Raw genomic sequence first — 11,919 nt, forward strand, 5'->3', positions numbered from 1 at the left:
CGGCGCGGTGTGTGTGTGTGTGTGTGCGTGCGTGCGTGTATCGTGCGTGCGTGGTGCTGCGGTGTGCGGTGCGGTGTGTTGTGATTTAAAAGCAAAAGGATTGTAATATCTTATAAACGACATATAGTTTCAGTTATAATATGGATAAATTTGCCCTAAAATAAATATCGTTCGGTTAAATAGCATTGAGGTATAAATATAATTGCACTTTTGTGATTAGCCCTCGGTCTGTAACGTGCAAAATAAATTGTCAAATACGTTTTTCGGGGTGGCAGCACGGTCGCGGGTGTCATGGCGTGGTTCAAATTTCGTAGCGTTGATGTGTAATTAATTATTACAATTAAATTAGGTATCTGGTAACAAATACGTGTGGGTATAGACGATTTGTTATACAGTAAGTACAGTTGTATGCAGTAAAATCCTAGACACTACTATCTTTTTATATCAAGAGCTATAATAATACATTATGCTTATAATACATAATGCATTATTCGCTCTTGTAAATATGCATATAACCAAGAGCGTATTAAGAAGGTATTGAGAATTTATAAGAGCGAATTTATAAGAGCGTATTACCTTCTTAATACGCTCTTGATATAACCGTGCATAGCTCATGGTGTATGGCGGATTGCGACATGTGTGACATGTTTCATGACACATTGGATAGATGCATGGACTTTGGTCACATTGATCCATCATTAATATTAATATCACTAAGTGTGCGATCAAGAAGGCACTTTATAGGCATCTATTGGCTTGGCAGAATAGATTTGACCCAAATCTTTTATTCACCTGATGAAAGATTTTTCACCGGTTTATTAACCTGTTATTCACCCGTTTCACGCATCTCTCTACTCGTCGTGTTTTCTTTATCTATATAGCGTATATACCTAAACAATATACGTAGCAACAGCAGACCCGACCGGCAATGCGTAATGGATTTTTGACAGCCCACATAGCAACTACGTCACGCAGCACGGCACCCTGGGTTTCTCCTTCCTTTGTATTAGCAGAGTTCCGCAGTGTAAGAATCCATATTTCTGCATTCACACACACACACGCACACACACACACCCATATATATATATAAATAAGGCTATTAATATTTAAACAAAAATTAATATATATATATATATCTAATCTATATTTCAGTTCGTATGTATGTATGTATGTCCCCTATGCCCGGCCAAACCGCCCAATTTTCAATGGGCGATTTCCTATACCCGCGGAGTGTTCCTAGACGAATTTTTTTTTTAATTAAAAAAAGTTAAAAAGTTAAAAATTGATAACAATTGAATAGATGGCGGTGCGTACAGATTAACATGACGTACGTGTGAATCCATGGTGTATACCCTTAACGGCGCAGTGGGCGAATCGCTAGAACAGGGGTTCGAATTCCACCTCGGGAAATACTTTGTTTCTTTATTTTTGGATTGTTTAGTTACTTTAGTATGTACTTCTGCCATTTCACCGTTAATTTCAAAATTTAAATTTTTTACTACATTTAAACGTTTAGTAAAAATCTAGAATAAACTATGATAGATGATAATAATAGCGCAAACTGATGGGAACACTTAACGGAAGCTTATGTAGGTTACAGATCAAATAATATTATATTTATTATATTTTACAGTTTGGGATGGGATGGAATGGCATGGGATGGCATGCGATGGCATGGGATGGGATGGGATGGGATGGGATGGGATGGGATAGGATGGGATGGAATGGCATGGGATGGCATGCGATGGCATGGGATGGGATGGGATGGGATGGGATGGGATGGGATGGCATGCGATGGCATGCGATGGCATGGGATGGGATGGGATGGGATGGGATGGGATGGGATGGCATGCGATGGCATGCGATGGAATGGGATGGGATGGCATGGGATGGCATGCGATGCGATATGGGATGGGATGCGATATGGAATGGGATGGGATGGCATGAAATGGGATGGATGGATGGATGCATGGATAGATGCATGGATAGATAGATAATTAGATTTTTTTGGCTATTTTCCTTTCAACCAAGCCGTCACCAACTGAGTAACGCCACTGATTTCCCCGGACAACGCCGGGTATCCCGCTAGTATATATACATGATAACGCATGCAGAAATATCTTCCCAACACACCCCTAGCCGACCCAGATCAGGGGGCGATGGGTACTTAGTGCACTCCCGTATTCACGTCATATCGATCTAGCATAAATGAGTTATGCCCTCTAATTACGTAAACCCGCTCTCTCGATTGCCGGCCGCTAAGTGACGAACGCGCTCAAACGAAAGCTCATTCGGGAAATGAACTGACGTACGTACGTATGCACGTCTGCGCGCGCATGCGCGTGAGCGTTGATCTCACGCGGATTTTTATCGTCGCGGTTGTTGATGTTACCAATAGTCCATAATAGAAAATTTTACATTTTCTAGAAAAATTTCCTATTAAATTTCATATCGATAAAATCTTCTATTATGGACTATATTACCCGTCCGATGATGTACGCGTGTGCATTCTGACCTTCAGCGCATGCATCTACGACGAAAACGAGCTGTTCGCACGTATATGCGTAAAAATATTCGCGATTTTTCTCTCTCTCTACGAGAGAAGCATGCACCGCCGCGGTGCGTTGTTTCATATATCTCACTATATAGACGGGGATTTTGATTAAGCCGTTACCAGCCACTTGTTATAGATGCATTTGCGTTTATAGCCTGACGTAATAAAAGGTTTTTGGCGCGCAGAAATTACCTCGGCCAGCTCGCACGTAATATTTTAGATGAAGCTAAAAAGCCTCACGATATACATTGGAAAGCTTGTAATTATCTCAACGCGCTTATAGGTGTTCGTTCATACGCGCGGGCTGTAGCGCAACAGTAAAACGAAAATGCCGTTAGTGAAAATCGAACGCGGTTGCCGCGCCTGCCATTGTGAATCACGTGTGGTCACGGGCGATATAGGCACTCGACTACGTGTCGAAACTAGAAAACACATAGCCAGGAAATGAGCAAGGATTAGAAGAACGCGATTTCAGATCCGATTATTTTGGAGTGTTAGCTGTGACTGAAGTCCAGTGTCGTATATACACGAACATGAATCGGGCAAAATCCGTACATGCAGCTTAATTCCTCGTAGAACGCGATTCCTACATGCATCCACACCTCCCGCGATTCTTGGACTTCCCTCTTTGCATATTCACCATGCCGGCTTAATTGCGTCCTTCCGCACTTCATTAAGCTTCACTTCGCGCTTCTCTCACCTCCATATATCACTCTCCCATCGCTCTCGTTCCACTATCTCATCTTTACTACGTGCTCAAGAGCTTCCCCACTATGCTATCGTACAGTCTCTTGTCATAAGCGCATTTCCACTATGTGCAATTTCTAAATCGTTTGTATATTACGCTTATCGATTACGGAAAAGACGAAATACAGGAAGACACACATATCTGTACAATATAAGACAGATTGGCCACCTAATTCTCCGCCTGTTCTGCTAGCATTTATGACAAATACGACATACGCATATACGCTCTGCTATGAAACTATTTGTCATATAGGAAGATTCTTCCTATGACAAATATTGTTGTATGCGTTGTGCGCATCATAGGAGTTCAGGAGCGCTATTATGAACGCAAGCAGTGAATTTCAACTGTAAAGCGGAACGAAGTTGACTCGCCAATATTTGTCATAGGAGAGCGTATATGCGTATGTCGTATTTGTCATAGATGCAAGCAGAACATGTTGTAATTCTAAGCCATATCAGTTATTACTAAGACGCACAGCATCATGCAGGTATAGCGCCAGCAGGGATCACTGAACACCATGTATACATACAGGCATTGGCGAATTGAGGTGCAGTATTGCACTACAGCTGACCTCACTCAAAATAGTTCCTTCCAAGTGGCTGTAACGTGTGGACGGATGCCGGATTGGCGAGTGCATGTATCCACAAACTACATATATACACGTGTAGCAGTACATCGTGGCCTTGTCGGTGTCTTAACCCGCCGAAATGTAAAACGCAGCATTTTGCGTTTATAATTCAAGTCATTGTGCGTCGAGTGTGTCAAAGAGACCGACCCCTCATAGGATGATGCGCGCGCTCTCTCCCCCGCTCTCTCTCTCTCTCTCTCTCACACTCTCTCTCTCTCTCTCTCTCTCTTTCTTTCTTTCTCGCGCTCTCTCTCTCTCTCTCTCTCTATATATATATATACGCGCATAAAGCATTTTGCCATTACGTGACGAGCTAAAAAAGCGCAGTGGGGGAGAATAAAAGCCGTCAACAATACGGACTTTTTAAGGTCGATGAGACATCTGGACATGATAGCTATAGTTTGATATAATATACAGACATCACGATACAGAGCGTGACTGCTCACGTTCTAGGAAGCCACGGTGAGCCAGAGGCTTTGTTGTCGTGACATTATTGTCACAGAATAAATAAAGATTGCGCCACTCCGCTCACATATTCTAGATGTACGAGAGATTTTTCGAGAGTAACGAAAATAGATACTAAATAAATATACACTAATATAAGCATGTTAGTAAAGCAAATACAATCCACTCACGGCAAGTTGAGTGTTTATCATTCTATGGTAAATGGCCTATACCTTTCGAACAAGATACAAATATGTAATGATCATTCCAGCTTAACTGCATGGAACTAAGTTAATTGCCTTTACCAATTTTGAAGTTGTTTCAGTGATTACCTAATTTGAGAAAATAAACACACAGAAATGGGTAGTTTAGATAGCACCACAATCTCATGGGTCTTGGCCCTAATTCCGGTTGATTGCCCTCGGACAAACGTAATTAGAGAGATGTTATTTGATTACTCGAAGAGTATATCAGACTATTGTAAATTCTCCAGTGTATTAGATTTGTCGCACGGCTAACTTTCCTACCTAAAAACACATTGCAGAGAATTTACAGGTACATTTAGAACTGAAATAACAAGTATATGATTTTACATGTTAAGTTCAAACTATAACTAAAACGCCACAGCCATACTAAAGAATTCAGTTCATTTCTTGCAATGTTTCTTCCATTGGTGCGCTCACCATTCATTCAGAATAAATTACACAGTAGTTTTGCTGAGCACGATTTCCTCCAGTTTAATAGTAGTTCGGGTCTTCGGGATGAGTATAGTCAAGAGTAGATAATAACACAATCACGATAATATAACAATGTGTTATTATCTACTGTTGGTATAGTATATGTCTTTCACAACAACATGGCCGTGTGCGTTATGTAAAAATAAACAATAACTAAGCCCAGCTGGTATTATTACGACAAGGAATGCGAATGGCTTAATTCTAATTTCTCTCCCAGTAAACAGTGAATAGTGCGAATCGGCGCGCAACATAACCCCCCCCCCCAGTGCAACGAGAGGTAACACGTGAAACTAAACCAGCCTCACTTTTTCATATTAACAAAAATACCCCCAGCAACTCGCTGCCTCGCACTTTTTTGCACACGCGATGACTCAGCACTTTCGACACACTGACGCATGCATGACGGCACCGCGTACACACTGCACGCGGCAATACAGGCGAACACAGGCAGCGACGCACGACCCGCGCGCGCCTGTTACACATTCTTACCTGGATACAATAAGGTAACCCAAAAAGACAAGTGATGTAACCCAACCTACTCTTGTTGGGTTACATTATTGTATTTCCATTTTTACTCAGCCTCCGACCCACGACCCCAGCCTACGACCCCGGCGCGAGCGCCTGTTCTTCATTCTTACTTAGATACAATAACGTAACCCAACCTACACTTGTTGGGTTACATTATTGAATTCATTCCTTACGATCAGACTGGTCGCCAACGACCCCAGCTTACGACCCAGGCGCGAGCGCCTGTTCTTCATTCTTACTTAGATACAATAACGTAACCCAACCAGAGTAGTAACCCAACCCTACTCTTGTTGGGTTACATTACTACTTATGTTGTGTTACATTACTACTCTTGTTGAGTTACATTACTACTCTTGTTGGGTTACATTACTACTCTTGTTGAGTTACATTACTACTCTTGTTGGGTTACATTACTACTCTTGTTGGGTTACATTACTACTCTTGTTGGGTTACATTACTACTCTTGTTGGGTTACATTACTATTGTTGGGTTACATTACTACTCTTGTTGGGTTCCATTACTACTCTTGTTGGGTTACATTACTATTGTTGGGTTACATTACTACTCTTGTTGGGTTACATTACTGTATCTCAATTCTTACCCAGCCTCCCTGGGCGATGATCCACGGACACACGTACGTCGATACGTACTCGGTGAACGCCTCCATGAGCGAGCCGATGTAGGTCTCTCGCTGCTGCCGCACGCAGTCCATCGCCAGCGCGCCCGTAAGTGCGAACAGCGCCATCACCTTGCCCCACGTCAGTTCGTTCCCGAGCAGCAGACACCCGGCGAGGTGAGCGTACACGTCCTGCAGCGCGGCGACCGTGTTCAGCTTGACGCCTAGACGCGAGCAGACGTTCACGTACGCGTCGGGATGTCCCGTCTCGATGTCGCGCGCGCAGGCCGTCACCAGCGGGCCGACGTCCGGCGGACCGCTGTAGTCGAGCGCCGCCTGGGCCGCCTTCCTCGCCGTCGGCACGTTCGAGCGTTTGATTCGTTGCTTGATGTAGTCGCAGCAGAGGCCGAGCGAGTCGCCGAGGACGTCCTTGTGCGCTGGCGTCGGCTCTGCCTCTTGCGTCGGCGCCCACGACGGCAGGCTGAACGTCAGCTGTCGCGTTAGCGTCTGCAGTCGGCTGCTGCGTCGGCGTATCGACGGCCGCGACGTCGTCCGCCGCAGCGACGTCGTCCGCCGCAGCGACGACGGCTCGCCGTCTTCACGTATCGTTAGTTGTCTGGCGAGCGATGACGGCGCGCCGTCTTCACGTATCGTTAGTTGTCTGGCGAGCGACGCCATGTTTAATATTAATTGCGAGGCGGCACGCGGGCGGCGTGCCGGGAGGCCGCTATAGCGAGCATGCGAGGACGCCCGTGTGTAGTGAAGCCAGCATGTATGAAGCCGCCAGCTTCATGCGACGCTACCTGCCTCGCTGCGTGAGTGATGCCTGATTGCTGTTACTTTCTCTTTATACACACGCGCACGAACTCCTCTGTGTGCGGCTGTCTCGAGGCCGGATGCTGCAGCAGCTGCAACCGTAAATCGTTGCGACCGGATTGCGCGTTTTCCCGTACACATGGGTTCCTGCTGCTCTGACACCTGAATGATGTAGCCATACACGGTTAGCCGTTGAATTGATTGCTCTCTCTCTCTCTTTCTCTATCTATCCCACGCGCGCGCGCGCGCGCTCTCTCTCTCTCTCTCTCTCTCTCTCTCTCTCTCTCTCTCTCTCTCTCTCTCTCTCTCTCTCTCTCTCTCTCTCTCTCTCTCTCTCTCTCTCTTTATCCCTTAGTCTGTTTCTCTCTTTCTTTCGTTATCCTTCTCTCTCCTTCTCTCTCTCTCTATATGTATATCTATCTATCTATCTATCTCTCTCTCTCTATATATATATATATATATCTAACACACACACGCGCGCGCACGCACGCACACACACCGCGACACCTGTATAGTCACCACATGTCATGAGCGGCCTAATCTCACTGCGGTCGCTGAAGGTTGATGCCTGTCTCCGCACACAGCGGCGCTTGTTACGCACTGACACCTGATTCAGGCAGCCCGACTATTACACACATATAACGTACATACATACATACACAGAAAACACACACACACACACACACGCTGTATAAGCGCCGAGGTCTTGCTGCCTGCTGGCTTTACGCGCGCATCACAGCGTCATCCGCAGCGGCTATAGTGCGTCAAGCCGACGGGCGTCCGGTGCACAGCGCGGCAGCTTCCCTCCAAGCGTGAGTTCACGTCTATAGCAGATACGCGCTTACGCAGTATAGCTCATCTATAATGTAGGGCCGGCACAGACAAACACCCGAGCGCGCTCACAAGATAAACTCGTCAGAGTTGATTTCTAACGACACGGCGCCAGGGGATGCGGAGTTCTTTAACTATTTACGCTACTCGCTGGGCGGGCGAATCCTAGCTTCTTTGCAAGCAGCTTATCCGCTAACACTAGCAGCGGTGTCAAGTGGGAAGCGAATTCCAGGCAGATATGCTCGATGTTCGGCCATCCGCCGGGATGGATGCCAGCTTCAGGCGGATATGTAGCACTATAATTCGGCTCGGTGTTATGTCAGGAACCTAATCATAAACGCTCTTCTTCGCTGAACTTTTTACCTACTGAATCCGTAGCGAGTTACGTCGAAGCCTTGACAACATAAGCTGCCGCTCCTTGCTGCTGATGCTGCCTCTGCTGCCGCTACTGCTGCTGCCGCCGCATCCGCCGTCGCTGCTGCTGCTGCTGCTGCTGCTGCTGCTGCTGCCTCTGCGAAGGTTTCCCGTTCATCACTGGCAAGCAGCCTCGGCTAGCACATATACACATAGGCATACCTATCTATATATGTATGCGGCTGCAGATACGCTAGCGAGTATGCGCGTGCGCGCACATGTATGCGGGCTTACGTGTCTACATGTTTGGCTGTCTGTCTGACTGTCTGACTGTCTGACTGTCTGTCTGTCTGTCTGTCTGTCTGTCTGTCTGTCTGTCTGTCTGTCTGTCTGTCTGTCGGTCTGTCTGTCTGTCTGTCTGCTGTCTGCCTGTTTGTCTTGTTTATGCTGTCTGGTCTGTCTGAGATCTTGTCTGTCTGTGGCTGTCTGTCTGTCTGTCCTGTCTGTGCTGTCTGGTCTGTCTGATCTGTCCTGTCTGTTGTTGCTGTCTGTTTGTCTGTTTAGTCTGTCTGTCTGTCTGTCTGTCTGTCTGTCTGTCTGTCTGTCGGCCTGCTTGCCTGTCCGTCTGTCCGCCCGTCCGTCCAAAATGTATTTCTAAAGAAATGTGTAGACCTGCACCGTAAATTTTTTAGGGTCTTTCTTCGTAAGAGCCTTTCTAAGCTAGCATGGCCGTTACGTGTAGATTAAGCTCCTGGAACCAGAGACCACATATCTTTGCAAAAGGGAAGCCATCGCAACTGGCAGCGATTGCTTCAGCTACTTGGCAATTACGCGAACACGGAGAGTTAACACGGCATCCACGTTTCTGCGCGTGTTCGCGGTTGTTACGAGCAACGACAGCAGCAGCAGCAGCAGGAGAGCGTGTTGATCAGACGTGCCCTATATAGTTAACGCGCTGCAGCCTGCATGCGTCAAATCGACACGCGTTCTGCCGATTGCTAGAAAAACACTGATTGTGCTGTTTGCTCGATTTTAGGCCATCATCGCCGTCTTTTACGACATTGCTTTACTGTCTGAGTGAGTGTGGTAAACTGGTTTATATCTCACAAGCTAGGGACTCCTTGCTGTTTATTGCTATTGCAATTTGCATTTATTGCGAACATACCGATTGTTATTGCAGCAAATATATCATTGAACTAATAATTCGTTATAAAGCTGCGTTTATATAGGTTTTTGTTCGGATATACCGTTTAGGCGCGCGTACACATACACATGCACGCACGCACGCACGGCACACCGCTCACGGCAACATGCACACGCACACAACAAACACACACACACACCACACACCACACACATGCCACAAACACACACACACACAGCACGGCACCCACACACACACACACAAACACACACACACACACACAACACACACACAACACACCACACGCACGGCACACACACACACGACATACACACACACGCACACACACACCACACACACACACAAACAGGGACCACACACACACACAAGCACAGGCACACACACGTAGTGCGCGCACAACACCCGACAACTAGAATATATATATAGCTACACTGCCTAGAGGGCCAGCCTCACACATGATAAACAACATGTTCACGTTTATTCTCTGCAGTCATTACAGAGCGCCATGCAGAGAAGTTAAATGCAGAATCACAGCAGCCCGTGGGCAGATAGTTTTTATCGATAAACGATTTACGATATCGTATAACGATTTTACATATCGTATAAAAATTTACATTGCATATTTAATTACAAAATCCACGTGGTACAATTTTAAACTCTACGCAGGTGTATATATATATTTTTTGGCTCAATTTCGTAGGTATACCAATGAGATTCAACGTCAATTGTAAATGTTATTTGCAAAGACGACCACAGTGAGCTAGAATATAGTGCTGTGAAGCAACCCATCTATTGTACAATTATTCATGATTGAGTTTATAGCTGCGAGGTGACTTCCTATACTGAATCTAAAACCCGCAATGCGCACGTTAGTCTCCCGTCGTGGAGGTCGCTAATTGACAGTGATGGAAACTTTCTCATTATCATGGTAATATTGGCGCAGGATATTTGAAATTCCTGCTCAAATTCGTCTAGAGCGAATATCGCGTTGCGACTAGGTAATTAAAAGCATCCACTGAACAGAGTATAACCAGTAATGAAGCAATTTTAGGCATTTAACGTTATTCGTAACGGCATGCGCGCCAGCCCATCATGATTGCTGTAATTGAAGAAACACACTTTGATAAGAAAAATCTTGTTAATGCGATAGATGCTGCAATTATTCTTGCTTAAAGTGGAGCAGCTCTCAGCGAACGAGAGCGATATCAAAATGCATGCTGGTACATTTAAAGTGGCTGACGTTGCCGGAACTTTGCTATCAAATTTTTGTCATTAGCGACTAGCTATAGGATATTGTTAGCACTAGACTGCCACTTACTTGAAATTCACTCCAAAATTTCCCACCATCAACGTCAACAAGTAAGAGTAGCAAAGGCACTTCGGTACGAGTGCATTAACATTTTGCAAAGCACGTTCAATCCGATGCGTGTTGGTACATCACTCGGTAGGCACTAGCAATTAATTCAGGCAGCGTAAATCAAAGTACGTTGCATCGGTTTACGTTCAGAGTAAAATTACGACAAACCGCAAAACACTGAAAAATCGTGTTCAATATTTATGAAACGAATGCAGCGCGTAATCGCACTTATTGCTACACGCGCAGTCTATAAATAAAATAGTAATATGTATACTAATAGTTTAGTATCGGATTAATTCGAACCACGGCGGTTTGCACGAGGATTGGCTTTTGTATTGCTAATGGAACAATCTTCCGAGGAAACAGTACTCTCGTCTAAATGCCACTTCTCCGCAAGCGAACCCTTTGTGGTGGTTCTATGCCATTATCACATTATATATTAAATTAGTCTGCTGTATGGAGCAGGTGCAAAAAACGCATCCCGTCGCAGAAATGTAGAAAGTGACACGCCAGAGCGCGTGTCGAAAGGACGACGGAGTAAGCCGTCCTACAGATATATAGATATAATATATACAGTCAGCCTCTCGTACCGAGAAGTCTGAATATAAAATGAGTACGGCCGTTATGTGGAATATGGGTAGGTAACGCAAAAAGGACAAAAACACAAATTCCATGCCATGCCATACCATACCATACCATACCATACCAAATATGTGTGTGTGTGTGTGTGTGTGTGTGTGTGTGTGTGTGTGTGTGTGTGTGTGTGTGCGTGCGTGCGTGTGTGTGCACGTGCATGTGTGTGACGAAAAAATGCGTGTTCTATGTATAATAAACAAATTTAGCTAACTATTTATATTTTACTGCAGCTAATTGCATAGTTGCGATGTGCTACAATTTGCTAGAATGATGCCAAATATGGAAACACGCACAGAGGTAGACCACACCTCACATACATAATGCCTGAGCAACCAGGTCCCATTTACCACGCGTTAAAAATCAGCGTCTGAATGGAATTGGGGAATTGGGTCGGTATCATATTTGTAACCAGCGGTGCTGCGACCAGCACGGAAATTCTGAAGTGGTTGAATAACCGAGAGAGAGAGAGAGAGAGAGAGAGAGAGAGAGAGAGAGAGAGAGAGAG

General features: G+C 45.3%; 1 protein-coding gene across 1 annotated transcript in view; it reads right to left on the reverse strand.

Annotated features, from left to right (window-relative positions):
• LOC106808938 (bcl-2-related ovarian killer protein-like) overlaps window positions 1-6,753 on the reverse strand; it is a gene marked incomplete at its 5' end in the record, with an annotated part of 14,592 nt that extends 7,839 nt beyond the window's left edge. Inside the window, one exon of the mRNA XM_014811861.1 lies at window positions 6,241-6,753. Coding sequence (XP_014667347.1) covers window positions 6,241-6,753 — 513 coding nt within the window. The remainder of the gene's footprint in view (window positions 1-6,240) is intronic.
• Window positions 6,754-11,919: the final 5,166 nt, after the last annotated feature.

The sequence above is a fragment of the Priapulus caudatus genome, unplaced genomic scaffold, assembly GCF_000485595.1.
Source record: "Priapulus caudatus unplaced genomic scaffold, Priapulus_caudatus-5.0.1 Scaffold316, whole genome shotgun sequence".
Classification (NCBI taxonomy): Eukaryota; Metazoa; Priapulida; class Priapulimorpha; order Priapulimorphida; family Priapulidae; genus Priapulus; species Priapulus caudatus.